This window comes from Oryx dammah, unplaced genomic scaffold (genome assembly GCF_014754425.2).
Source record: "Oryx dammah isolate SB20612 unplaced genomic scaffold, SCBI_Odam_1.1 HiC_scaffold_20, whole genome shotgun sequence".
Lineage (NCBI taxonomy): Eukaryota > Metazoa > Chordata > Mammalia > Artiodactyla > Bovidae > Oryx > Oryx dammah.
Genome location: NW_024070204.1, coordinates 13,234,023 through 13,259,696, shown reverse-complemented (window position 1 = coordinate 13,259,696; position 25,674 = coordinate 13,234,023). Strand labels below are relative to the sequence as shown.

The following is a 25,674-nucleotide window of genomic DNA, read 5'->3' as shown; positions in this document are numbered from 1 at the left end:
CTGTGCTTCCCACCGCCCCGCACCAGCCGCCCCAGCCCCCCTGATGCGTCTTCTCTGGTCTAGAAAAAGAAGATGGAGAACGATTCGGCCGCCGAGGGGGAGGATTCGGCGATGACGGACATACCTCCGGCGGAGGAGGGCACGGACATCGTGGAGATGCGGGAGGAGCAGGAATGAGGCCGCCCCCCGCCCCTCACCCCCCGGGCGGGCGCCGCAGGGACAGCCCAGGTGACGCCCCAGCGCCGCCATCTGCTCCTCCCCGACGTGTTTTCTTCCACTTTCTTTCTTTCGTTTTATTTTTTATTTTTTGGTTTTTGTTTGGGTAACAAAAGAGGCCTTGATCTAAAGGTTTCACAGACACTCTGGCATACCGGGTGTGCCCACGCTCATGAAGGGACCTGTGGAACGGTCTCACCACTGCTTTGTGGAAACAAACAAAAGAACTGACTTCATGCCCCCGCTTCGTGAAAACCCCAAGGACATAGCCGCCTTGTAGTCGCCTCTCCCCCGCCCGTCCTCGGACAATCTCCACTTGGAACCAAAGGACCGCGGCTGTGCCGTCCAGCGCCCCCTCCGCCACCACCGCCCGGCAGGCCGCGGGCTCACCGGGGACAACTCGCTTCCGGGTCACGTGGCTGTGCCAAAGGCTGTGGCCGAGGCCTCGCACCGTGGCGTCATGAACCGTCTGCCACACCCGGGCCAAGGGCGGGGTCCGCCCGCAGCCCGGGTGGCCGGCCGCGCTGAGGAATGGATGTGCAAACGCGCTGGACCGACGGCCGGCCGGAAATAATCTCCGGCGGGCAGGTTAGAGGTGCCCCGGGAGCAGCACACCGACAACACGCCAACGATAGCATTCCCCTGGCCGCTTCGTGGATCTGCGTGTGCGCTCGCTGTCACACCAGCCGTGTACATACGAGAGCTGCCTTGTCAAAGTTGTCCCAAAGCCTGTCCGCCATCACCGCATCCCTGGGCATGAGTTTCCCCGAAGGCTTTTCACTCACCTTTCCTGAAGATGGCACTAAGCAAGGGAGAAGAAGCATTCTAACTTTACATTTAGTCTTTATAAAGTGAACTGAAGCTTTAAGTCATAATCTAGCATTCTAATGCCAGATTGCTATGTCGTCGCTTTGGAAGTAGAATTATGACCTGGTCCTGCCATTCTTAGTCCTAACCCTGGGGTACAGGTAATTCCAAATGTTCTGTACTCGCCTCTCACGTCACATGAGAAAGCAAGACATTTTATAAACGACAGCAAAGTCACTATGTGATATTCCCTGAAATGACACATTTGAAATCCATTCAGTGCAGTATATTTTTCTAAGTTTTGGAAAGCGGGTTTTTTCTTTAAAAAATTATGGACACGGTTCACTAAATTCTTGATTTAGTCAAAATTCCTAGACGGAAAGAACCTAAACACAAAAATATTTTAAAGATATAAATATATACTGTATATGTTATGTAATTTATTTTAGGCTATAATACATTTCCTATTTTCGCATTTTCAATAAAATGTCTCTAATACAATACGGTGATTGCCTGTGTGCTCAACATACCTGCAGTGGAAACGTATTGTATTGATGAACAGTGTGTCTTGTTTGCAGAGGTTTTACAGTCTGTCATTTGTATACAAATGTAAGAGTCAGTCAGTGACAAGAGAACTATTTTTCATTATGAGTAACAGGGGTGTAAATGGGTCCCCTGATGTAGACCATAGTGGGAATAGAAATATACGCTTGCAGGGTAAAGAAGAAAAAGTCAAGCCTTTTGCGTTTATTGCTTTCAGTGCCATGTAATCACATCATTCCTCATAGAAAAAAGAATGTAAGGGCTCAGAGTCAGCCATGAACATTCACAGGGTTCATTCACATGTCTGGACACCCAGTGACCACTGGGGGACAAACTCTCATGGGCTTCCTCTGAGTGGTTTTTCCGCTTAGAATTAAGACGCATCGCTTTGGGGGTGGTTGCAGGGGGCAGATCTGAGAAGATGGGGGGAAGAATCTAATTGTATCGGCTTTTTTAAAATATGTGACTAGAAAATTAAACGGCAGTATTTTTTAACATGTGTGACTAGTATTTCATGCTTGTGGGGTTGGAACCTAAAGAGTATACTGAAAAAGCAAATCCATTCCCTCCAGATCGGGACAGACCAGCTAGATTCTTCATTATGCAGCTAGAACATGGCATTATAACATCAGAGACATCTTCGGGGATAAAGAAAGACGGACTGTGGTATTTTGTTAGTGTTTCGGAAAACACAGGAAGGACGCCCAGACCCAGGCCACAGTGGCAGGGCAACAGTTGTGCAGATTCTCCCTCCTTGACGTGCACGCCCCTCCTCCACTCCGTTGGGCTGCTTACGTCACTCATGTCACAGCTTGGGCTCCCAGGCATGCACCTTAGCTTCTAAAGCAAAACCCACTGCCGGCAGGTTCTTCTGCAGCCGTTCTAACCAAGACAGACGGGAGAGGAAAGGGGATGAGTCTCCTTCCCACATTTCAGGGAGATGGCAGGGCACCCCTTTGACTTGGCCCCCCACAGAAACATTCCCCCGACACAGGTTTCTTTTCTCATGCACATTACTCAGCTGACAAGAGGGCACCATGCCTGGAGAGTCTCAGGTCAAGGACCATGGAAAGACCAGAAGGGGCTTTCTCAATGGGGACCCATGCCCCGTAGATGCACAGGAGCTAAAACTGCGGGGGCATACAGCTGCTTTTATTTAGATGCTAAGAAGTGAGTGTGGACCACTCACAGGGGTCTTCCCATCTTGAAGGCCTTCTCTGGGTCAGCTCGGGTCAAGAGCAGCTGGTCGTGTGGCCTCTGCTTTCTGGGGGCCACCGCTGAGGTCATTCTCGATGCATCTCTGTGGGCTCCAAGCCGGACCTCAGCTTCCCTGGCATCGATGAGACACCACGATCTGAGCCAGGAGGGAGCCGTCTAGGCTTGCTCCACCAAAGTCAGGACGGGAAGAGGCCTGCCGGCCACCACTTGGCTCAGGGCTCCTCAAGAGGTCTGCATATCGGTTTGCACGACAGCTGGGACCCCTCACCTGCTCGGCACTCTGTAATTTGGGCATGAAGGCCGCTGGTTTACATCACCGTGTATAAGAGCCAGGGGTGCCCACTTGCTGCCTGCTTCGGCTGCTCTTGTTCCAGAGTCCATCTTCTAGGTTTTGCATGTATGGTTTTTGTTTTTTTTTTTTTTTTTAGCTCTAGCAGGCCCATGGATGGAGGAGCTTGGTAGGTTGCAGTCCATGGGGTCGCTAAGAGTCGGACACGACTGAGCGACTTCCCTTTCACTTTTCACTTTCATGCATTGGAGAAGGAAATGGCAGCCCACTCGTGTTCTTGCCTGGAGAATCCCAGGGACGGCGGAGCCTGGTGGGCTGCCGTCTCTGGGGTCGCACAGAGTCGGACATGACTGAAGCGACTCAGCAGCAGCAGCAGCAGCAGCAGCAGCAGCAGCAGGTACTTCGGCTCTGGAAATGTCCAGACAGCCAATCACTCTCAGAAATGGCAACTTTCAGCATTGGTTGAAGACACGCCAAGCGGGACCAAATAAGCGTGGCTACAGTGGTGAGCTCACTTGGTCTATCGCGCCCTGAGCTCCCCCGACACATAATGACAGGAGGCCCGCGAGGAGAGGCCCGGAACTCCACTCTGGGCCAGCTCCCCAGAGCAGTCCAGGGCACCTCCCAGCCAGGGGCCAGCTCTGTGGTTCCCCCAGCAGCCTTGTCTGGTGTCTCTTGAGATTAGGATAGTCATTGCACGTCCCTAATATCAGAAAAGTCATTCAATAACACCTTTAGAGCAAGAAGTATAAAAGTTAACGGCTTCCTACCCTCCTGACTCGTCCCCATTTGGGGGTCTTCTGGAAGGAAGGGGTAGGGGGAGACGCACATTTTTGTACCCTTAATTCCCAGAAACACATCTGTTTAAACACGCACTAGTTCTCTGACTGGATTCTTTTTCTTACTTCAAACTGAAGTGAGAGAGAGACTGAACAAGTATTTATATTGTTGTATCAAATGACATTATCTTGAAAAATATTTTCTTATATTAAAAAAACTTTTTTTCTCCATCTGTAACTATGCAGACCAGTGGCCAAGACAGCATGAACTAGGTGAAATTGCTTAGTCGTGTCCGACTCTTTGTGACCCCATGGACTGTAGCCCAGCAGGCTCCTCCATCCATGGGATTCTCCAGGCAAGAATACTGAAATAGATTGCCATGTCCTCCTCCAGAGCATCTTCCTGACCCAGGAATCGAACCCACGTCTCTTGTTTCCTGAGCCACTGGGGAAGCCCCTTTGCAAGTGAGCTGACCTCTAAACTTAGGATGGAGTCTTCATCAATCAAAACAATGCATGGTCTAGGAAAGGAGCTATCATGTTCTAAGTCCTAAATCTTTTTTTTTTTTTTAAGACTATAACCAAAATTTCAAGGAGCAAGGCTTTATAGCTAATGGCAATTTGTAAGTGTTGAGATGTCTGGGTTCACGTGTAGCCCATCCCTGAAAGGAGGCTCCTGCCTGACCCCCTTCCGAGACACCCACCCCCAGGCATGGCCCCCACTAGGCTCTTTCATAAAAAGCATTTGAAGCGTAGGAGAGCATGTTTTTGAGCAACATGTCTGGTGAACATTCAGGATATTCTTCAGGGGGGTTATCTGGGGTCTCTATTTCTGTCCTTTGAAGCAGCAAAACATCACGTGGCTCATCAGCTGATCTAACCACACATGAAACAGGATGTCGAGAGAAAATCAAAGAAAAATACACAAAAAGACCCTGTTGCCCTTTTAAAGGTTAAATGTCTAAAATTAACTACCTAAATGTGCACAATGATAAACATGTAATTACATAATCAGAATAGCCCACACCCCACTCCAAAGTCAGAAAACATGTAGCGAATTACAGTTTGCTGTCTGATCTCATAAGGGAAGAGGAGATGGTGAGATCTCATTTGAACATTTTACTTTCTCCTCCAGACAGGAGGCTAGTATCATCTTTTGTACTCTGGTTATTATCATCTCTTGTACTCTGAGCAAAGAAGAGCACCAAAGATGAGTGTCCGAAGTCTTCTAATTTTTTTAAATCATCTTCGTTCAGTCCAAGGGGGTCCAGAAGAATTTTTTTTTCTGCTTCATTTGCAATCAAGCAGGGTCTCTGAAAGACTGTGTAAGATCCATGCACTTCTATAAATGGCTGTCAGCTACCCATGGCTTCAGCTCATGTTTCTGTTTGGTGTTTCTTTTTAAATTAGGAGATTAACCTAAAGTGCACTTTACTAGCAAGATGTGGCATCAGTGTCTGCAATCCATATATGTAAACAGAAACTCACAAGAGCCAGAATGCCTTTCTCTCTCCAGGATACATGGTTTCCTTAGGTTAAAGAAGGGGGAGATGGGGAGAAACCTGCTAAAAATGCTTTTACCATCAACCGTCTGGCTTCATGGAAATTCAGTGATGTATGGAGATCGGTCATTACCATAAGATTTAGAGGCAGATGTGCATCAACCATGGACCAGGGACAGGAAAGGGTGCCTTTGGGGTGGAAAACACCACGCCCAGGTGGACTCTGGCTCCCTGAAGTTGTGGGGTCATGAATGTGGGGGACCCACAGTCTGGATGAACTGGATACTGAAGAAGTTCAAGCCACCCTGCTGGAACCAAGGAGGTTCAGAGTTCACATCAACTCTAGCCTCCCAGCCTCTGACGCATGGACCAGTCACCTGGAAGCAAGCCACGCCCCCAGGGGCACCACATCCACAAGGCTTGTGGACGAATACACTGATCCGTGCTTTACTTGGTTTGCTTAGTGATGTATTCAGAAGGCAAGTATCTAAAGCTAGAATGAGCAATAAACCAGTCACAGAGCTTCGGGAATCTTGACAGAGCCACAGATGGGATTCTGTTCAACACTGACACGCCTGTGCTCGCTCATTTAAGGAGACCTTCCAGATCACACCACTCACACCTCTCTAGCCTCGTGTTGGTCCCCTGGATAATGAGAGGCTCAGGCTGTTATTGCTAAAGCTCCTTCCTGGTCTAACAGTCTATTGTAGGAGCTGTGGTGTAGAACATGGTATGGGGTTCTGCAATTGAAAAATACAATTACCTCTTTGTTTCAGATCTGAACATTAGCAGCAATCCAGAATTTTTTTTAATGAAACCAAATGTACTAGGAGTCATTTTTCTAAATATGGCTGTCAGTTTATAGGCTTTTCAGTTTCTTATCAAAACTGGGGGTTTAATTTAAACTGTTGAAACCAATCACATTAAAATATTTGCACAGCTTTGATTAAAACTGATTGCAGAGGTCAGTATAAAATATATGTTGCATTTAAACAAGTGCTGTGTATGTACTAAATAGATGTCAGTTTTTGCATTGTTAAGAGAGTTTATATGTGCTTTTCTTGGGGGGAGGGGTACTTTTTTGCGAGAGGAGGAAATCTGTGCTCATATACTGTCAAATAGCTTTCAAATAACTTTTAAGTAAAACTTAAACGGTTGGCATATGATTGAGATTGCTTTCAGTTTCTTGATTTTCTTAATCTAACCATTAGTCTGTTTACATACCCCAGAGTATGTGGTTTCCTAATCCTGACTACAATTTCTCTTTTTTGCCAAAAGTACAGGAGATATTCAAACTTCTCCCTTTGCCTTGGTAGCTGAAACCTCTGCCCACTGGTATATTTCCCCAAACTCTCTGTCTTATTTAAATATGACCTATTTCTTCAAATTTTAATCCATATTAAAATGAATTTTTACTTCCCATCACAGCAGTAATATTGAAAGCTCTTCTCTGAGGCCTGGCTTCTCCCCACCCCTTCTAGAATGGGGATACCAGATGGCCGGGCTTTAGGAACATTGGAGGAACAGAAGGTGAAAACCCTTTCTGCCCACATCTAAGGAATCCTGCTCTTAGCAGTCTTTATGCATAAAGCAATTCTCTTCTTTCAACCCTAATGTCTTAACCTCAAGGAATGAAGGCTCTCATATTTTTAACCTATGAAAGATTATATAGAGTACGAGATTTTGCTCTGAATATGTGTATATTTATTTATTTGGCTGCACTGGGTCTTAGCTGCAGCACGTGGGATCCTCAGTGGAGGCCTGAGGGAGGATCTAGTTCTCTGACCAGGGATTGAACCCTGGACTCCCTGCGTTGGGAGTATGGAGTCTCAGCCACTGGACCACCAGGGGAGTCCTGAGAACGTGCTTTATTATCTGCCTGTAATCAGTAAGGATGCTAGCCTGCTACCAACTCGCTTGAGATCACATATTTTCTTTACTGCTTCTTTACTTCTTTGAGTTAAATCCCAGATCTCAGCATGACCTCTAGCATGCTTCCCCACGACCGCCTCTAATGTGACACGAAGTCTAAGCGGCCATGCTTCTTTCCACCCACACACTTGGGATGCAGCGTGGCTTCCTTCCAGGCTATGACGTCAGGATGTGCAGCCGTGCTGACCTAAGCATCATCAGTTTTCCCTGTGGGGAGCAGTCCTGCCACAAGGGACAAATCTGCCCCTTCTCACTCTTTCTCCTGATGCCCCAGGTGAATCACATTATCACCGTCCCAGAAACCTCCTCCACAACCCCCATCCCCTGCCAGTGGGGTCCCCCAGCCCCGATCAGTTTCCCGGCTTGTTTCTCCCTCAGCCGTCCCCCTCCCTGCATCTTCTTTGGTCCCACTGGCTCAGCTCAGGGGTTCTTGTCACCTAAGGAAACTTTCCCTTCTCCGGGCCCCAGGATCCCCCTGGGCAATGATGTAAATGACACTTCCCAGAGTTCTGCAGTGCCCAACCAGCACAGCCACTCCCAGCAGCCTGCCCGCCCCTGCCTCCCCCTGCACAGCCACTCCCAGCAGCCTGCCCTCCCCCGCATGTTGCAGAGGACCTCTATTGTCCACGTTGCTGTTGTTTAGACCCTCAGTCGTGTCCAACTCTTTGCAACCCCATGGACTCTATGTAGCCCATCAGGTTCCTCTGTCCATGGGGTTTCCCAGGCAACAGTACTGGAACGGCTGCCATTTTCTCCTCCAGGGGATCTTTCTGACCCAGGGATTGAAACTGCGCCTCCTGCACTGGCAGAAGGTTCTTTACTACTGAGCCACCAGGGAAGCCCTTCTAGTGTTCCTACTTGTCTTCATTACCTTCTGCCCCTGACAAGCTCCAGGCTTCTTCCTGGACAACACAAGCCAGTAAATACCATGCTAATTTCACAGCTCAGTACACTGGTCTTTGCACAAAAGGAACAAAAGAAATGAGAAGCTGTGAGTCCTAGTTCCATCTCTGCTGCTTCTCAGCTGTGAGCCAGGCAAGTTACTGCGTGACTCTGGATCGGCCTCTTCTGCTCTGCTGACAGAATGAGATCTTCTCTAGCTCTCATCCACTGTGACATCAGCATTTGCAGAGCCGTCGACGGCGGCACATGAAGACAAGGGTGCACGTCTGCTGAGCTTCCAAGCAGTTTGGAAGTGCCCCAGCCAAGAAATCTATGAAAGTCATGCCAGCTGCTTTCAACAGAGAAACACTACTAGAGCTTTACAGAACAAAACAAAGACTAATCTTAGGTTTGTGTGTGCTAAGTCGCTTCAGTTGCATCTGACTCCTTGTGACCCTATGGACCTTATGGCTCCTCTGTCCATGGGATTCTCCAGGCAAGAACACTGGAGTGGGTTGCCATGCCCTCCTCCAGAGGATCTTCCCCACCTAGAGATCAAACCTGTGTTTCTTAGGCCTCCTGCTTTGGTAGGTGGGTCCTTTACCACTAGAGCCAAGTGGGAAGCCCATTTTAGGTTCAGAACCATTGAATTCAAAGACCAAAAATAGAATGAACAAATAGAACAGTTCTCATCTAACTTCACATTATACTACATATTGAAATGCTTTTCATTTGCTTCACGTACCAGGCTCTCTTGCTTTAAAGGTAAATGGCTGGAGAGCTGGCTGTGGTCAGCTCCAATCTCCCCGAGTCCCGGGGCCCTGTCAGGACAGACGCTCCGATTCATGGGAGATGGAGTCAAAATGCGATTTCTGTCCCACGCCTGGCAACGCCACATCCTAGCTCAGCTCTATACTTCTGCCCCTCCCCCGGTGCAGCCACTGCGCAGACGTCAGCTGCCTTCTTCACTCTCCACCTACGTTTCTTCAAAGCTGTCTTAACTCCATCTAATTCCTTAAAAAGACTCGGAGCGGCATCCACAGCCCGGGCCCCAGACCTGCTCCCTTCTCAGTTGGAATCTAGTCCTACTCGCCCCTGGGTGACCTAACTTGGGCCTGCTTCCAACTCCAAGGGCACGCTGGGGATCCCCGGGGCTGTTTTGCCGGCCCTGACTTGTTCCAGACCTGCAGTCCAGTCACCACTCAACCCATCCTCAGAGGGGTCCCCCAGGGACCTTGGCACCCTTCCCCCACCACCCCCCCACGCTGTCTCCGGACTAGATGAATCACACGAGCACCCACCCGGAAACCGGCCCACACTGCGTCCCGCCCCTCCCTCAGTCAAGTCACTCACCCTGCTGATTCTCCCTCCCCCAGCATTGCTCACTCCTCTCCCTTCCTCTGTAGTCTCACCTCGTAGTTCAGGGGCTCCTGGTCAACTAAGGCCTGTATGCTAAAAGCCTCCAAAACAGTTTTCCTTCTCCAAGCTCACATGTCCTCCTGGACCATGAATACCACCGTTCCTAGCAGCCTGCCCACCTCCTCCCACCCCACCTCACCCTGCCCCTCCAGACTGGCCCTCCCTCTCTCCCACTAGGCATTGAGGGTGTCATAAGAAGGACTCTGCACTCACCTGGGTAAGCATCACGCTGAGTCTGGGTGACATGCAGTAAACAAGGGCCCGGCCAGGAAGGAGGATGCTAACACCCCTGGAGAAGCAGCGACAAAGGACAGGGACCCCCTGATGGTGGCCCGGCCCTCGGCTCCAAGCTTCTTAACGCCACGCCTCCTTCTCACGCCCGTTTCCACTTTCATCCCTCATTCACCATGAGGGCATCAAAGGCCCAAGAGGAGATAATTTTTAAAAGAGAATTTGTTGAAAAAAAAAAAGAGAGAATTTGTAGTGATGGTTTCTGTGCAGAATTTCACTGATCCCTTTCTCCCCTCAGGGGTGTGTGTGCACACGTGTGTGATGGGGGAGAGGATGGAGGGGTCTCTTGACACCTTAGGCCTAAGGGCAGGGCTCGAGAGGAGACACTCAGTGAACTTGAGATGGGCCCCTACAATGATGGGCACTCAGTGAACGGGTGTCCTCCAGGGTGGTCAGACCTGACAGAAGAGAGTCACTGGAGAAGGGGCCCGTGCCGCGTTTGATGACAGCAGGTGCCAAGGTCTTTCCTGTGAACCAGGTCTGGCCCGCACAGATCAACCAGCTGACCCAGGGGGGTGTCTGAGGTCCTGATGGGGGTGAACGGGGCTCAGAAGGAAAGGCTGGAGGTGACACTGGATTCTTGGAGCTGCAAAGGAGGAAGTGGCGGGCCAGGGGAGGGACCCTCAGCCACTGCACAGGAACGGCCGAGGAGAGGCCCTGAGCTGGGGCCGACGGGTCTCCAAGATCCCGGGAATCACCTGGTGTGGGAAGGAAGGGACAAGAGCTGAGCCCAGGCAGGCCTGGGAGTAAGGCGAGTGCAAGACAGCAACTATGAAGAGAGATCTCTCACCCTCCGCCCTCCCAGCCTCCTTCCTCCTGCTCCAGCTCCAGACAGGGCAGGAAGTGATGAGCAATTCTACCCCCGAGTCCAGCTGATCTGTGCAAGGGGCAGGCAGGGTAAGGGAGGAGGGAACCGGAGGGGTGGGGAGAGGAGGCCTGAACCAGCTCGTCTCACAGCCCTGGTTTTGGCAGGAGCCTGCCCAGAGCAGAAATGAAGTCACTCACACCTTCCTCCCCCGAACATGCTCTGATCCCTTGTCCCCCACATAACAGCCCTATTTCCTGCAGCCTTTCTCACCTCCAAATCCCCTCTTTCTGTCACTAAGATCGATCCCTCCAAGGACTAAGATAACCTGAGCCAGTTCCTGTCACTTACCATGGATCCCTGGGAGCCCCTGTGCTGGACTTCCCTGCCAGAAGCTCCCAGCCCTTAATCTGTGAAATACAGATGGGAAAGCCAAAAAGTATTCGCACACACAGCTGCCTAGTGAGCGAATATAACCACTGGGCAAAGCGCATGAGCAGAAGGCTCCCAGAAAATGACCCGTGAACAGCTTCTACAAAAGGGAAGCAGGCTTCCTTAAGGGAAGGAACACACACTGAAAGACCAGCTATCGACTCAGCAAAGATCAAAGTTTGACAGAGCTCAATGTTGGCAAGGGCCTAAAGAAACTGGCACTCCTGCTCTGCAGTGAAATATCAATCAGCGGCATTTCTACAGAGGACAATCTGGCGAGATGTTTCAAGCTCATACTCAGCTAGCAAAGAGGTTCACGTCATGGGCAAAGCACGTAAAAAAGCAAGGCAGGGAATACCACTGACCCGCAAATATCTAGGAAAAATGTTTACCATTATGAGAATCAAAAGCATTAAATGTCTCTTTTCATTTTCTTTTTCTTGCCAGGTGGTCAAAGTTTAAAGTTAGAATACCCCTAGTGTCACCCAAGGGACAATGAAGCAGGATCAGTTGATGAGGCTGAAATTCTGAAACTTTTTTGAGGGAAGGTTGGAAGAGCCTTGAACTGGGTCAATTTAGAGATGCATAAAAAGACTGATGAATGACAAGGCTCATTATAGCACTATCATAATTGAGAACACTGTAAATAGTCAATGGTGTTAATTTACCTAGAATTTTTTTTAAAACCTCAAGAGTGTATCACAGCTCCTCACCATCTAGCACAAATAGGATGTGATCTCCACGAACACGGAAGACAATGCCCATGGTGTGTTTGCTTTTGATTTTCTCAGCATTCTCTCTGATGCCCCAAGGAGCACCATCTCCTAAGTGAACGGCCCAGCACGGCAGCGTTTTCTGCTGTAATTATGTTTGGATTTGGGGAAGATGGCGTAGAGGGGTACTTGGAAGACAGAACCCTCAGCTTTACTGAATAATCCAAACTGTAGCAGAGAATGAAAAACCACCATCAGACCTCCCAGCCATTCTTGGGAGGATCTTACAAGGGTGCAGGGCTGGGGGCTGCAAGGTGGTGAGAAGGCAGCAGAAACATCTTCCTTCAGCCTGAGGGAGCTAAAGAGAGGGTCACCCCAGGCTGGCCCACCCCAGAGCCAAATCAGCTTTGCCTCTGGGGCTGTGCTGAGGGCCAGGAGTCTGGAGGGTTCCCCCAGAGCCAGTGAGTCAGAAGGTGACTACCAGGCCACTCCCACCAAGCCCAGAACAGAGGTGGGGGTAGGAGGAGTGGGAAGGGGAGACGATTTGGAGAATCTGCAGAAAGAGTGCCCAGGTTCCAAGCAAGGGAGCGAGGCTAAGTGTGAACACAACTGTATGTGCTGTGTGCGTTCAGTTGTGTGTTGTGTCCAACCCTGTGACCCCATGGACTGTAGCCCCCCAGGCTCCTCTGTCCACAGGATCCTCCAGGCAATACTGTATATACGTATAAACGCTCTCATTTTATATACACAAAACAAGGCTGGTACTTGCTTCATCACTTGATGGCTGTAATTCCGGAGGGCGTCCCCAGGATCCATAGCCTGGGGCCCTGTTTCTCTCCACACTTCCCACCATGGGGATGAGGGTGGGGGTGGGAGGCGCAGGCATGGAGAAACCAGGCCTGAAACACTGCCCTCGAAATCGAGAAGAGTCCCACGACACAGGAGAGGCGGGAGACGTGTATTTACATCAGACTTTTAGTTCACTGGGCTTCCCTGAGAGCTCAGTTGGTCAAGAATCCACCTGCTATGCAGGAGACCCCAGTTCGGTTTCTGGGTTGGGAAGATCCGCTGGAGAAGGGATAGGCTACCCACTCCAGTATTCTTGGGCTTCCCTTGTGGCTCAGCTGGTGAAGAATCTGCCTGCAATGTGGGAAACCTGGGTTTGATCCCTGGGTTGGCAAGATGCCCCAAAGAAGCAAAAGGCTACCCACTCCAGTATTCTGGCCTGGAGAATTCCACAGACTGCAGAGTCCATGGGGTCGCAGAGTTGGACACGACTGAGCGACTTTCACTTTCTTTCACTTTAGTTCATTACCCAACTGAACGGGGCACTGAAGGAAGAAGAGCCTGCTGTTATTTTTCAGCCTGGGATTGCCTTTGTTGCCCCTCACCAGCCTGGCACTACTGCTCTCTGGATGCCCGGCCCCTAAGTGGCGGGGTCTTCAGAAGCATAGCACCGTTTTGCAGACTCAGTCCTTTGACTCACAGGAAGGCAGGGGCCGGCTCATTCTCTAACCCCCAGAATACTTTTGAAAGCCGACAGTCTTTCAGTGGCCGCATGACTCATACACAGTGTTAGGTTCTTGCTATCGCATAGGTGGGTACATTTCCATCTATCAGTCTAGATGGTTCTTGAACACCTAAGAATGCTACACACACCGCAGGCCTCTCCCTGGCAAACACTCAGCCAAGGCTGGGTCTGGATGGTGCCTGCAGCCCTGCCATGCAGGCCTAGGGGATGCACCTGAAGCCTCCATGAAGGGCTTGCACCTCGCTTCACCCCCATTCACCACGGAACAGGCGGCGTGGAGGCGAGGACTGAGACGAGGAAATGGGGTAACTGGCCCAGCTCCCCGAGTAGCGGGTGATAGGACTATTTGACTGAATCCAGGCCAAGGACAAAACCTAATTTGGAGAGTGATCATGTCCTAGGAGTTCAGCACCAAAAGGTCGTCAGGCATCACAGGTCTGTCCTGGCAGTGCTGGGAAGTTAAAGCACCAAACCTCAATCTCCCAGGTCCTCAAAGTCATGCATTTAACCAGAGCAACACAGCCAGGCTTCCGAGTTTTCATTCTCTGAGTTTTTATTTTTAGTTATTTGTTTTTACAGTCCTTCGTGGCCAGGCTTGCTACAGGGGATCGAGAGCAAAACCCGGTTGGCTTGGCCTCTGACAGTAAAGATGAGGATTCAACGTGTCAATGAGGAAACCTCCACCTTGGAGGCAGGTGGGACTGTGGTCCCAGGCCAATGGGAGCCTCAGGGGCACGGTGTTCAGAGCAGATGAGGTTTTTGACAAACGCTGACATCTTAAGAGTACAAACCGGACACTCTGCTGAAACAAACCAAGACAGACGAGGCGGCCAAGTTTACACTGCGTTCCTGTCTGCCCTCCCTAGGCAGCCCGGCTGATGGGGAAGGAAAACCGCTGCTACGGACAGACAAGGGGTCGGTATTCCCTCCAAATTCATAACAGAGTCAGAGGCTGTGAAAACGCCGGCCGCAAGACCAAAACATGTTTGCAGACAATGGAAGCGAGAAGGGAGCTCACTACATACATTCACTTTGGCTTTCTTCCCACACTGAAACACTCAGAAGTAACCAACATGACTGCCCTGGCTCCTATAAGGAGGACCGTAGTTTAGCACCATTTGTGAGACAAGTCAAGGCATTTTTTCTTTATAGAAAAGGTCTTGAGTACAAAAAAGAAAATTATTTTGAAGTTCACCACTGAATTCAACCACCCCTGGTTACTGGGGAAAAGACTGCCAAGACTGGTTTCATCTAGAGTCCCGGATCCTTTCCCTGGATCACCTGCGTTTTGGCAATTTCACCCCTGACCCACACCTACACCCGAGAAATCAACAAGAATGAGACAAAGCTCTCATCAATGTTCTATTAACAAGCCCTGGCTATTAATGAGCACTCAAGGTATGGAAATATACAGATAGCCACAAGGTCAACAGCCTCGCCTTGCTCAGTCACTAAGCCATGTGCCGACGCTATTGTGACCCCTATGGACTGTAGCCTGCCAGGCTCCTCTGTCCCTGGAATTTTCCAGGCAAGAAGGTGGCCATTTCCTTCTCCAGGGAATCTTCCTGAACCCCAGGGATTGAACCTGCATCTCCTGCATTGCAGGCAGACTCTTTACCACTGAGCCACCAGGGAAGACCCCTGGAAACAGAGATAAACGTAGCAAGTGGTTTGCTGATAACACATTTCAATATAATTATCTGTTATCTCCAGACTTTATGACCACTCTGGAGAGTTTAATGATACCTACTAACATCCTCCACTATTTCCAGTAATAAATTTCAATTTAGCATGGGGAAAAAAAAGGCAAAAGGGACAGCTCACCTCCACCCTCCCAAACGTGCAGGGTCTCAGGCTGTGTGACCTCACACACAGAACATCGTGATCTGAGTGCAGACCAGCGAGCAGGCATCTTCATACACACATCCCCGCCCATTCTGGTCACGGCCGAGCCTACCCTACCCTTACAGCCACCAGGGCTGGGGGCAGCCAAACCAGTTTAGTTTTGTGCTTTTCATGGCTCCGAGTTATTCCCTGGATCAGTTACAAGTATTGATCATCAGCTGCCCGTTGTGTCACTTTACTGCGCGATTCAGCACTGGCTTCCTGCTCTCTCCAGCCCCTCAGGAGACCCCCAAGAAGGTTTTCTGAGAATTCAGCATTAGGCAGTCTACTACTGTTACACAGGGGGCTTCAACTTTCGAAAAAGGAATCTGCAGAATCCACGCACAGAAGTGGTGTGCGCTGGTTCAGATTTTTATCCTTTTATTAACTTAAGCTGAGGTCTGTTAGGCATCCGTTTTGTTTTTCAAAGGCATTTTTTCATCTAAAATCAGTTCGTCCCTCTGCAGCTCACTCCTTACTATTCTTGGGCCATTTTAACACATTACTGACTGGGGGGTTTTCACAAAAACTAACGCCTGTGGCCAGTGATGTTATCTAAGCAAAACTGAAACGTCTCTGGTAAGTTGGTAAAATTACTTGATATTGTGCCCTGACTTTGCTCAACTATGTGAGGACTCTTATATCTTTCACACACATTTCAGATTCACTCCAAACACATTCTTATTGGTTTTTAACTAGATACAGATCATTTTTAAAAAAGGCATCCATGTATTTTTGTGTATGAGTACAAGTAAAATTCCCTGGAGGTTTGTATTTCTGAAAATAACTTCCTGGCTTTCAAAGAGGGAGTACCTGCAAAGGTTTGCTTTAGAAAGAGAGCCAGGAACACGATCAAACTTTAACACCACAAAGGAGACAAAGCCAGGAGGTATGTCTGACTTCTCTGCTGCAATGTAGGAAGCTGGATTATCAAAGGTGAGACAGCACCTAACAGTCACCACCTGGAAGCTCTTCAAACAGGAGACAACAAACTCTTAGGGAAAAGAGCACCCTGAGGTGAAGCGGGCAGAAGGATAACACAGCCTCGGAAAAAATAAAGGAAAAAAGAAGCACACAAAACCCAGCAAAGGTGTTTTTTCTGACAGAGGGGTAAGATTCAAGGGGTCTGAGATTTTACTTGACAAGCCCTAGAACTGGAGGGAAAAATAATGAAAGAATACCAAAGGGATGTCTGTTTCCACAATCAAAGAAAACTTCAGATGTTAACTGAACGTATAATGGAAGTGTAAACGGCTGTATGTAGAGAGCAGGGTCAATCCTGTTCTGTGCCTTTAAGGCGTTTTCAGATATGCTGAACTCCAAGGAAGAGGAACTGACATTTCAGATCAAATCCCACATGCCAAGAGGTAATTCCATGGAACTTGTTACAGGGAAATTTTTCTTAGGTTTAATGCACTTTAAACAAGCTCAAAGGCATAAGTCAACCTGTTCAAGGCAGATATCTTCTTTCTACTAAGACCAGAAGGCTCCAAAACGACTGAACTTTTGCAAGAAATCCTGGGATAGAAAGTAAGCAAAGTGTAGTTCCCACTACCTTCCTTTTTTGGAAACACTCATACCATTTTAGAGATTCCCTCTAAGTAAATTATCCTCCTGAATCCATTTTGGTCTCAACTCAATTTCAATCCTACTGATATCACCCAACCAGGCTAAGAGCAAGAATGAAAAATGGAATTAAAGTTCTGGGCAACTATAGTTGCATGTTGCAACAAAAAAATGTATTTTTAAAGTTCGCCAATCATCTACATTTCCTGAAGTACTGTTTCTTTGAAAGCTTGACTTCTCTGATGCTGTGATCCTTCTAAACCTGCATGACAGTCTGAGAGTAGAGTCTAATATGGCCTTGGGACAGAAAGCAACTTAAATGCACACTTTTAAGTTTTCATCAATGGGGTGGTTAAGACCACAATTTCTGCACACATTCTAACAATATCATACACAGGAACAAGAAAAAAATATGAGATGTAATCGAGCTACCCAGAAGCCCAGATCAAGTTCACTAAGACTAGAACATTCTCAAAAATGCAGAGATCATGAGTATCACTAAACTCAACAGAGGAGATCTGCCAGTGGTTTGATGGACACAGACACCAACTGCCTTGTACAACTGAAGTGTTTGAAGTTGCGCTTTTAAACATGTTCAAGAATGAACTGGTAGGCATTTCCTCTTGTAAGTTGCATGAAAATCATGTAACATAAAATGAAGCATCCAAGCCAACAGGAAGTCATTATTTTCATTTGGCTTCCAGGTACTTTCTTATTCTTATTCGAGGCACCACTGCATTTCACAGTGAAAGACAAAGCCTCTCCAACACATTCACGCACATCTAGACTAAAAATCAATTTAAACACCCTAATGAGTTAAGTATCTACCAAAATGTGAATATTACTGATGAGGTAATGGGAGGAATACTCGTGTAACAGTCTGCATAGTCTTCTGTATCCTCTGAGTTTTTTCTCAACCGAAAATTTTGATTTTTAAATAAAAGCAAAACTTACATTTTCACAAAAGTTCTGTCCCTGGGGGCGGGGCGGGGGGAGGGAAAACAGATTAGATAGCTTATCAACTATATTGTATTAAATCACATAAAGATTATAATTATTATAGAATAAAGCTCAGTACTTCAGGGTAACACCATCTCCACAAATAATGAACCAATCCAGGTGCTGCTGATAGTCTGAAAGAGTGAGGTGTCCACAAGCCACAGGGATTAGGGCCCTGATGCAGACAAGGCTCAGCTGGGCTGGCCGAGCCCACCCCCGCCTCTCAGGCACCACCCTAGCCTATGACTGACTAGGCAAGGCCACCATTCGTGGCCAGAATGCTGCCTCCCCTGGGCATCCCAAACTCAACCAAGGGTGCAGCTCGGCCATGCTTCTGCAGTCAGTGTTAAGCATGTTCTTGTACTGAAAACTTACTCATGAAAACCGGAGACCCTCTGCTGCTAACTCATCCCCTCCAACAGATGCGGGACATGAACCTGGCCATGGAAGCACTCTCCAGAAACTCATCAATCGGCCTTGGCTTCTGCTAAAAATGCACACGGGTCTAAGCTTGACTCTGACTAGATGATGGTGAATCTGTGGAACTGCAGATGAAGGAACAGCCCCTGATCCCAGGGGCTTTCCTGCCGACCACCCACCCCCACACCAGGGTCCCGAGCCAGGGTGTCCGCAACCACAGGCGCCTGGCACGTCCTGGCAGAGCAAGAGTCCTGGGGCCGCTGCTTCCTCCTGCAACCCCGTCTCCAGCCTTTAAGCAGCTCGCTTTTGGACCCAGTTGATTCTTCTATTAGACACTCAGCTTACAAGAGCTTTAATTAACATGTGGATTCAAACCATTGCTGGGTGAGACTAGCAGAGGATGCTGGGCTGTTGGCAGGCTCTGCCCCTGACTTCTACCACGTGAACCGATTGCATAGATGTAGAGAAAAGGCACCGCAGACACCGTGACCACCGGAACAAAAGTTACCACCTTTAAAAAAAAAAAAATTGAAAGCCAGTTTACTATGAGAGAGCGCTTTGGACACTTTTCTGTCCAGGATGCGACTCCTCTGATATAAAAGTATCTCTTTTATGGAGGAGGTGTAGTTTGCACCTTTTAACAGGTGTGCTCTGAAGGCTCCCACGGGAACGTACTGCATCACAGATGAGGGGGAAAAAATCGCGGTTACTTATGATTTGCCAAAGCTAGTCCCCAGAACACTCCAGTCTGGTGAGGCTAACCAGGCCCAGGTGTCCTCAGAGGTCGGGCTCAGGGACCTGCAGGCCCAAGGCCCCGGCGAGGGGCTGCCTGCGCCCCTCAGCCGCGTGGCCAGGTGGGCCAAGCGCAGCTCACAGGCTGGTCTCCTCGCACACTCGGACGGGGATGTTGTAGTGCCGGTCGTCCTCGGCGATCAGGGTCACCACCGGCCAGTCCCGGGGGGGATCGGTGGGGTAGACAGTGACGAACTCCTCGGTGCCATACTTGGAGAGCCGATACACCTGGATGGTGTGGCGCACAGCGTAGGCCAGGAGGAACATCTCGACCTGCGGGGAGAAGAAAGGCTGAAGGATGCGGCTGGTCCAAGCCCATCTTCCTCCTGCAGCCTAGCCCCAGTCCTGCCACTTGCGTGGGTCCTGCTGTTATGTATGGGTCATTATAATCAAACACATCAAGAAGAGGTCATATGTCTCATAAGGGACTTGTAGTTTGAATACATTAAGAACATCTCAACTTGACAATAAAAAAAAAAGCCAATAACCAGTCTAAAAACTGCCCAAAGGACTTGAATAGATTTTTCTCCAAAGATGACATGCAAATACCACTAAGTACATACAAAGTCATCGGGGGAATGCAAATCAAACCCACAATGAGACGCCACTTCCCACCCACTCGAACGGCTACAATCCAATGGACAGATGACCATGGGGAGAGACTGGCTCACGGGCACCAGGTTTTCTTTCTCTCAGGGGAAGGAAACTGTTTCGGAACTTGGCACAGGTAAAGGTCACACTAGGCTGCAAATGCACGGAGAGTGAGTGAACCGCACACTTTAAAATGGTTACTTTGCTGTTATATTAACTTTACCTCGACTTTCTAAAAAAAGTGTGGTAAGGATGTAAAGAAATGGAACTCGGAAACATTGCTGGTGGGGATATAAAAGAGTGCAGCTGCTTTTAAAAAGTTTGGCAGTTCCTCAAAGTTTTAAACAAAGAATTGCCATGTAGCCCAGCAGTTCCACTCCTAGATTAACATATACCCAGGAGCATTAAAAACATATGTCCTGCAAAAAACTTGTATATGATGTTCACATCAGGATTATCCATAATCACCAAAAAGTGGAAACAACTGAAGTGGATGTATAAAATGTGATACATCCATACAATGGAATACTATTGGTCAATAAAAAGGAATGAACTATTGATACACGCTGCAATACTGATGAATCTGGAAGACATTAGGCTCAAAGAAGCCAGTCATAAAAGACCACATAGTATAAAATTCCATTTACATGAAATGCTCAGGACAGACAAGTCTGTAAAAACAGAAAGTAAGTTAGTGGTTGCCTAGGGCTGGACAAAGGGGAATGAGGGTATGAGGTTTCCTTTAGGAGTGATAAAACAGTCTAAAATTAGACTCTGTGATGGCTGCAAAACTCTATGAACACCAAAATCCACTGAGTTACACACTTCAAAGGTGTAAACTGGGATGTACATCATATTTCCACAGAACTGCTATTTAAACATGTCACAGCAGACTCGTGGGGACTCAGAAAGGACGAAGAGAAGCCTAATTCAGACTATGCTCTGCCAGGCTTGTCAGTGCAAGCTATCTGCAGCGGCTCAAGGCGCCTAAGTAACTTACCTTTCGACTACAAACTTTTTTAAACCAGTTTATCTTCGACCCTGGCTGACTCAGCAGTGACCGCCATCTTTGCTCTTTCCTAGGTAACCAGTAAAAGGCAAGCTCCAAGTCAGCCCTGCACGCAGGAAAGCAGCACTCTGAATGGAAAGCCTCAATGCTTCTCAGTTCAGTCGCTCAGTCGTGTCCGACTCTGCGACCCAATGACCACAGTGTGCGAGGCCTCCCTGTCCATCACCAACTCCTAGAGTTTACCCAAACTCATGTCGATTGAGTCGGTGATGCCATCCAGCCATCTCATCTTGTCGTCCCCTTCTCCTCCTGCCCTCAATCTTTCCCAGCATCAGGGTCTTTTCCAATGAGTCAGCTCTTCGCATCCGGTGGCCAAAGTATTGGAGTTTCAGCTTCAACAGCAGTCCTTCCAATGAACACCCAGGACTGATCTCCTTTAGGATAGACTGGTTGGATCTCCTTGCAGTCCAAGGGACTCTCAAGAGTCTTCCCCAACACCACAGTTCAAAAGCATCAATTCTTCAGTGCTCAGCTTTCTTTATAGTCCAACTCTCACATCCATACATGACCACTGGAAAAACCATAGCCTTGACAAGATGGACCTTTGTTGGCAAAGTAACGTCTCTGCTTTTTAATATGCTGTCTAGGTTGGTCATAACTTTCCTTCCAAGGAGTAAGCGTCTTTTAATTTCATGGCTGCAATCACCATCTGCAGTGATTTTGGAGCCCACAAAAGTAAAGTCAGCCACTGTTTCCACATCTATTTGCCATGAAGTGATGGGACCGGATGCCATGATCTTAGTTTTCTGAATGTTGAGTTTTAAGCCAACTTTTTCACTCTCCTCTTTCACTTTCATCAAGAGGCTCTTTAGTTCTTCTTCACTTTCTGCCATAAGGATGGTGTCATCTGCATATCTGAGGTTATTGATATTTCTCCTGACAATCTTGATTCCAGCTTGTGCTTCCTCCAGCCCAGCATTTCTCATAATGTACTCTGCATATAAGTTAAATAAGCAGGGTGACAATATACAACCTTGACGTACTCCTTTTCCTATTTGGAACCAGTCTGTTGTTCCATGTCCAGTTCTAACTGCTGCTTCCTGACCTGCATACAGGTTTCTCAAGAGGCAGGTCGGGTGGTCTGATATTCCCATATCTTTCAGAATGTTCCACAGTTTATTTTGATCCACATAAAGGCTTTGGCATAGTCAATAAAGTAGAAATAGATGTTTTTCTGGAACTCTCTTGCTTTTTCCATGATCCAGCGGATGTCGGCAATTTGATCTCTGGTTCTTCTGCCTTTTCTAAAACCACCTTGAACATCTGGAAGTTCACGGTTCACATATTGCTGAAGCCTGGCTTGGAGAATTTTGAGCATTACTTTACTAGCGTGTGAGACGAGTGCAACTGTGCAGTAGTTTGAACATTCTTTGGAATCCCTTTCTTCGGGATTGGAATGAAAACTGACCTTTTCCAGTTCTGTGGCCACTGCTGAGTTTTCCAAACTTGTTGATATGTTGAGTGCAGTACTTTTACAGCATCATCTTTCAGGATTTGAAACAGCTCAACTAGAATTCCATCACCTCCACTAGCTTTGTTCGTAGTGATGCTTTCTAAGGTCCACTTGACTTCACATTCCAGGATGTCTGGCTCTAGGTGAGTGATCACACCATCATGATTATCTGGGTCATGAAGACCTTTTTGGTACCGTTCTTCTGTGTATTCATGCCACCTCTTCTTAATATCGTCTGCCTCTGTTAGGTCCATACCATTTCTGTCCTTTATTGAGCCCATCTTTGCATGAAAAGTTCCCTTGGTATCTCTAATTTTCTTGAAGAGATCTCTAGTCTTTCCCATTCTATTGTATTCCTCTATTTCTTTGCATTCATCACTGAGAAAGGCTTTTTATCTCTCCTTGCTATTCTTTGGAACTCTGCATTCAAATGGGTATATCTTTCCTTTATTCCTTTGCTTTTCACTTCTCTTCTTTTCACAGCTATTTGTAAGGCCTCCTCAGACACCCATTTCGGTTTTTTTGCATTTCTTTTTCTTGGGGATGGTCTTGATCCCTGTCTCCTGTACAATGTCACCAACCATGGTTCTCAAGTGGTTGGCTATTGGACTAAAGAAGGACTTAGGCTGTTCAGAGCAATGTAATGACCCAACAAAAAAAGAGAGCAGAGTGTGGTGGGTCAACGGGTGACCACAGGACAGCGCCACACTGGGTCTCTGGGTGAAACTCCAAACTTAGCCTATCTGTTGAAGATCCAATAGCAGGCTAGCTCTCCTGGCCAAAGTCTGACTCCACTTCTATTTTTAAAGGATGCTACCTAATAAAGCAACAGCAGCCAAGATTAATCAAGACCCTTCAGAGGACTCCTTCCCAGGGCTTGGTTTCTTTCTGGAGCCAAAGGTTCTGGTCCCATCCACCACACAACAGGAGAAAGCCCAGGCTGAGACAACCATGGTGGGTATAAAACAGGTTCACCCTCGAGGGCTGGGAGGTGGAGGGAGGTTCAAAGGGGAAGGGACATATACATACCCTTGGCTGATTCATGTTGATGCATGAATCAGAAACCAACGCAGTATTCCAAAGCAATTATCCTCCAATTAAAAATAAATAAATAAATAAAAACAGGCTCACAATTCTTCAGCATGCCTGACTTGAGTGTGGGAAGAATGACGTGATCTGCTTCTAACAAACAGAATCTAGTGTAAGTGCCAGTGAGTGACTTCCAACATTAGACCACAGAAGGCACTTGAGCATCCTGGCTGTCTTCTTGGACCACCTTCTGAGAGAAGCCAGCTGCCATGTCAGGAGGACATTTGAGCAGCCCTATGGAAAGCCCCACATAGCGAGGCACTGAGCCTTCCCACTGACCCCCAGTGAGGGACTGAGCCCTCCCATCAACAGACAGGTGAGTGTGCACCAGGCTGCAAGTGGACCCTCCAGTCGCAGTTGAGCCCTCCAGAGACTGCAGCCCTGACCAAGACTCAACGCAACCTCTTGCGACCCTGAGCCAGAACCACACAACAGCACGGCTCCCAAGCTCCAGACCCACAAAAACTGAAGCAGTGGTTGAAGGCTGATGCTGCTGCTCTGGGCTAATGAACTCCCAAAGGCACGACTCACCTGTTCCAGGCCGCCAGTGTGCCCCACCTGGTTAAGATGGTTCCGCAGCAGCTGACCAGGGTCACTTGACGTATCCCGAGCAAAGAGAAGCACAGAGAAAAACGGCACTTCCTTCCCCTTTTCTCTATCATCATAGAGTTCAATGGCTCTGTTCAGCATTAGGAATTTTACAGCTTCATAGAGGCTGTACTCCTCTTCTTCATTTGTGAACAGTTCATCACAAGCCATCTGCCTTGCTTCCGCAGTTCTCAGTTCAGCCAGGCTTGCCCACTATAATAAGAAAATTACGTAATAATTAAATTGTTGTTCTGAAAGTCCCTGGTAAAACCCCGCACTATGAGCACAAAATTATTTTCAGAATAGGTAGGCGACCACAGGTCATGTACCAACGCTCAGCATTCAATTTTCCAGCACTTGAGCAACAACTGTACCACACGCTTTCCTTATTCAGCTCTTCCCCTGGTAATCTGAAACCAAGTATACTGCACTAAGGACAAGCTCTAGGATCACGGAATGGAAATTTCAACTCTCATATCTTCCCAGGCAAAGAAACGGAACAGGTCAATAAACAAATATTTGAAGGAGAGTGAACACGCTTTTGAGAGACCTGATGTGATGATGCCCTGGAGCATAGCTGAAATCACCCTTCTCCTTGAAGGGGCTTATGGCAGCCGATACCACCCAGAAACACTAAGACAACCTTATAACGTGAAGACAGGCAAGGAAGACTGTGACATCTCCTGAATACCTGTTTACTAAACTTACCCTTCTAACCCCTTATTAAAAGTTTACTTGAGTTTCAGATGAATAAATCTACTCAGGAAATTCGTACTGACTTCTGATTAAAAACAAAGGACAGAATCAGGTATTCAAGGAGAAGGGGGGAGCCCAGGATGAGATGGTTAGATAGTATCACCAACTCAATGAACAGGAATCTGAGCAAACTCTGGGAGGTAGTGAAGGACAGGGAAGCCTAGCCAGCTGCAGTCCATGGGGTCACAAGGAGTCAGATACAACGTAGCGACTGAACAACAACAATCAGGTATTCAGCTAACAAATGCTAACTCCTTAAGTGAAGAAGAAAATCCTATAAATATATGTTGTTGAAGAATCTCCTTGGGAATAAGAGATGCCAACACAAAACTAATCCTTGTGTATAATCAGTAACTACTGCTCCTCTGCAAAACCATTAAATTTTTTAATTCAAGAGTACATTTTAATGGTGATAACTGTGCCACAGGACTCTGAAAGCTACAACATCTCATATTTTCCAGGAGTAGACCAGGCTGGCAGGTGAGAGCACAGCTCTGGAGTTAGAGTCAGGATGGAACAAGGGCCTCACCACCAAGCAGCTGCTGGCCCCTGCAGGGCCTTAGTCTCATCACGTGTAAAGTGGGCACAACCACAACCGTGACGCCCTTCTGGTGTGAGAATTACGTAATACAGAGAACTTTAGGGTACAGCCTGGCACCTACGAGGTGTCAGCAGTGCTGGCTCAGATTATTAAGGAATAATTTTAATGGAATAATTATAAATTGGAATCACTTTAAAATTCCCCCAAATCAAGATCAGTTACAGCAGACTAGGTGTGTCTTTACTAGGTGTATAAAGTGACTTCTCAAGAACTGAAAAATTTGAGTTAAAATGGACGGTCACTAGTGGCTATGCTGAAGCCTTCCTGTTCACTCCCCCAAGCTCCACCCGCTGCTAACCCAGGACCTGCCTAGGGCGGCATGGGGCTCCAGCCCTTCTAATCCTGCGTTTTGCTTCAACAGGCAACACGAACAGACCCCCTCTGTCCTTCTCTTGCTCCCACGTCTTTATCACTAGTCCTTCTTCAGCAGTATTATTTTCCAGCACACATTTCTCATTTTTATAAATACAAACTAGGCTCCAGGAAGTCAGCGTCCTCTACTCATTC

General features: G+C 47.9%; 2 protein-coding genes and 1 long non-coding RNA gene across 4 annotated transcripts in view; 1 reads left to right on the top strand and 2 right to left on the bottom strand.

Moving 5' to 3' along the window:
• ANKH (ANKH inorganic pyrophosphate transport regulator) overlaps positions 1–2,061 on the top strand; it is a 167,032-nt gene extending 164,971 nt beyond the window's left edge. Inside the window, exon 12 of the mRNA XM_040262251.1 lies at positions 64–2,061. Within this exon, the coding sequence (XP_040118185.1) occupies positions 64–177 (114 nt within the window). The 3' untranslated portion in view covers positions 178–2,061. The remainder of the gene's footprint in view (positions 1–63) is intronic.
• On the bottom strand, positions 300–10,015 carry LOC120879293. Its single transcript, XR_005724749.1, has 2 exons — positions 9,722–10,015; positions 300–601 (listed from the first exon to the last, which is right to left on the bottom strand). It is a non-coding gene; the product is annotated as an uncharacterized LOC120879293 (long non-coding RNA).
• Positions 10,016–15,119: 5,104 nt separating this feature from the next.
• Positions 15,120–25,674, bottom strand: part of OTULIN (OTU deubiquitinase with linear linkage specificity) — a 35,069-nt gene continuing 24,514 nt past the window's right edge. For both annotated transcript variants that reach the window (XM_040262253.1, XM_040262254.1), the window contains exons 6-7: positions 23,754–24,023; positions 15,120–19,293 (exon numbers count right to left, since the gene is read on the bottom strand). In XM_040262253.1, coding sequence (XP_040118187.1) covers positions 19,099–19,293; positions 23,754–24,023 — 465 coding nt within the window. In that variant the 3' untranslated portion in view covers positions 15,120–19,098. The remainder of the gene's footprint in view (positions 19,294–23,753; positions 24,024–25,674) is intronic.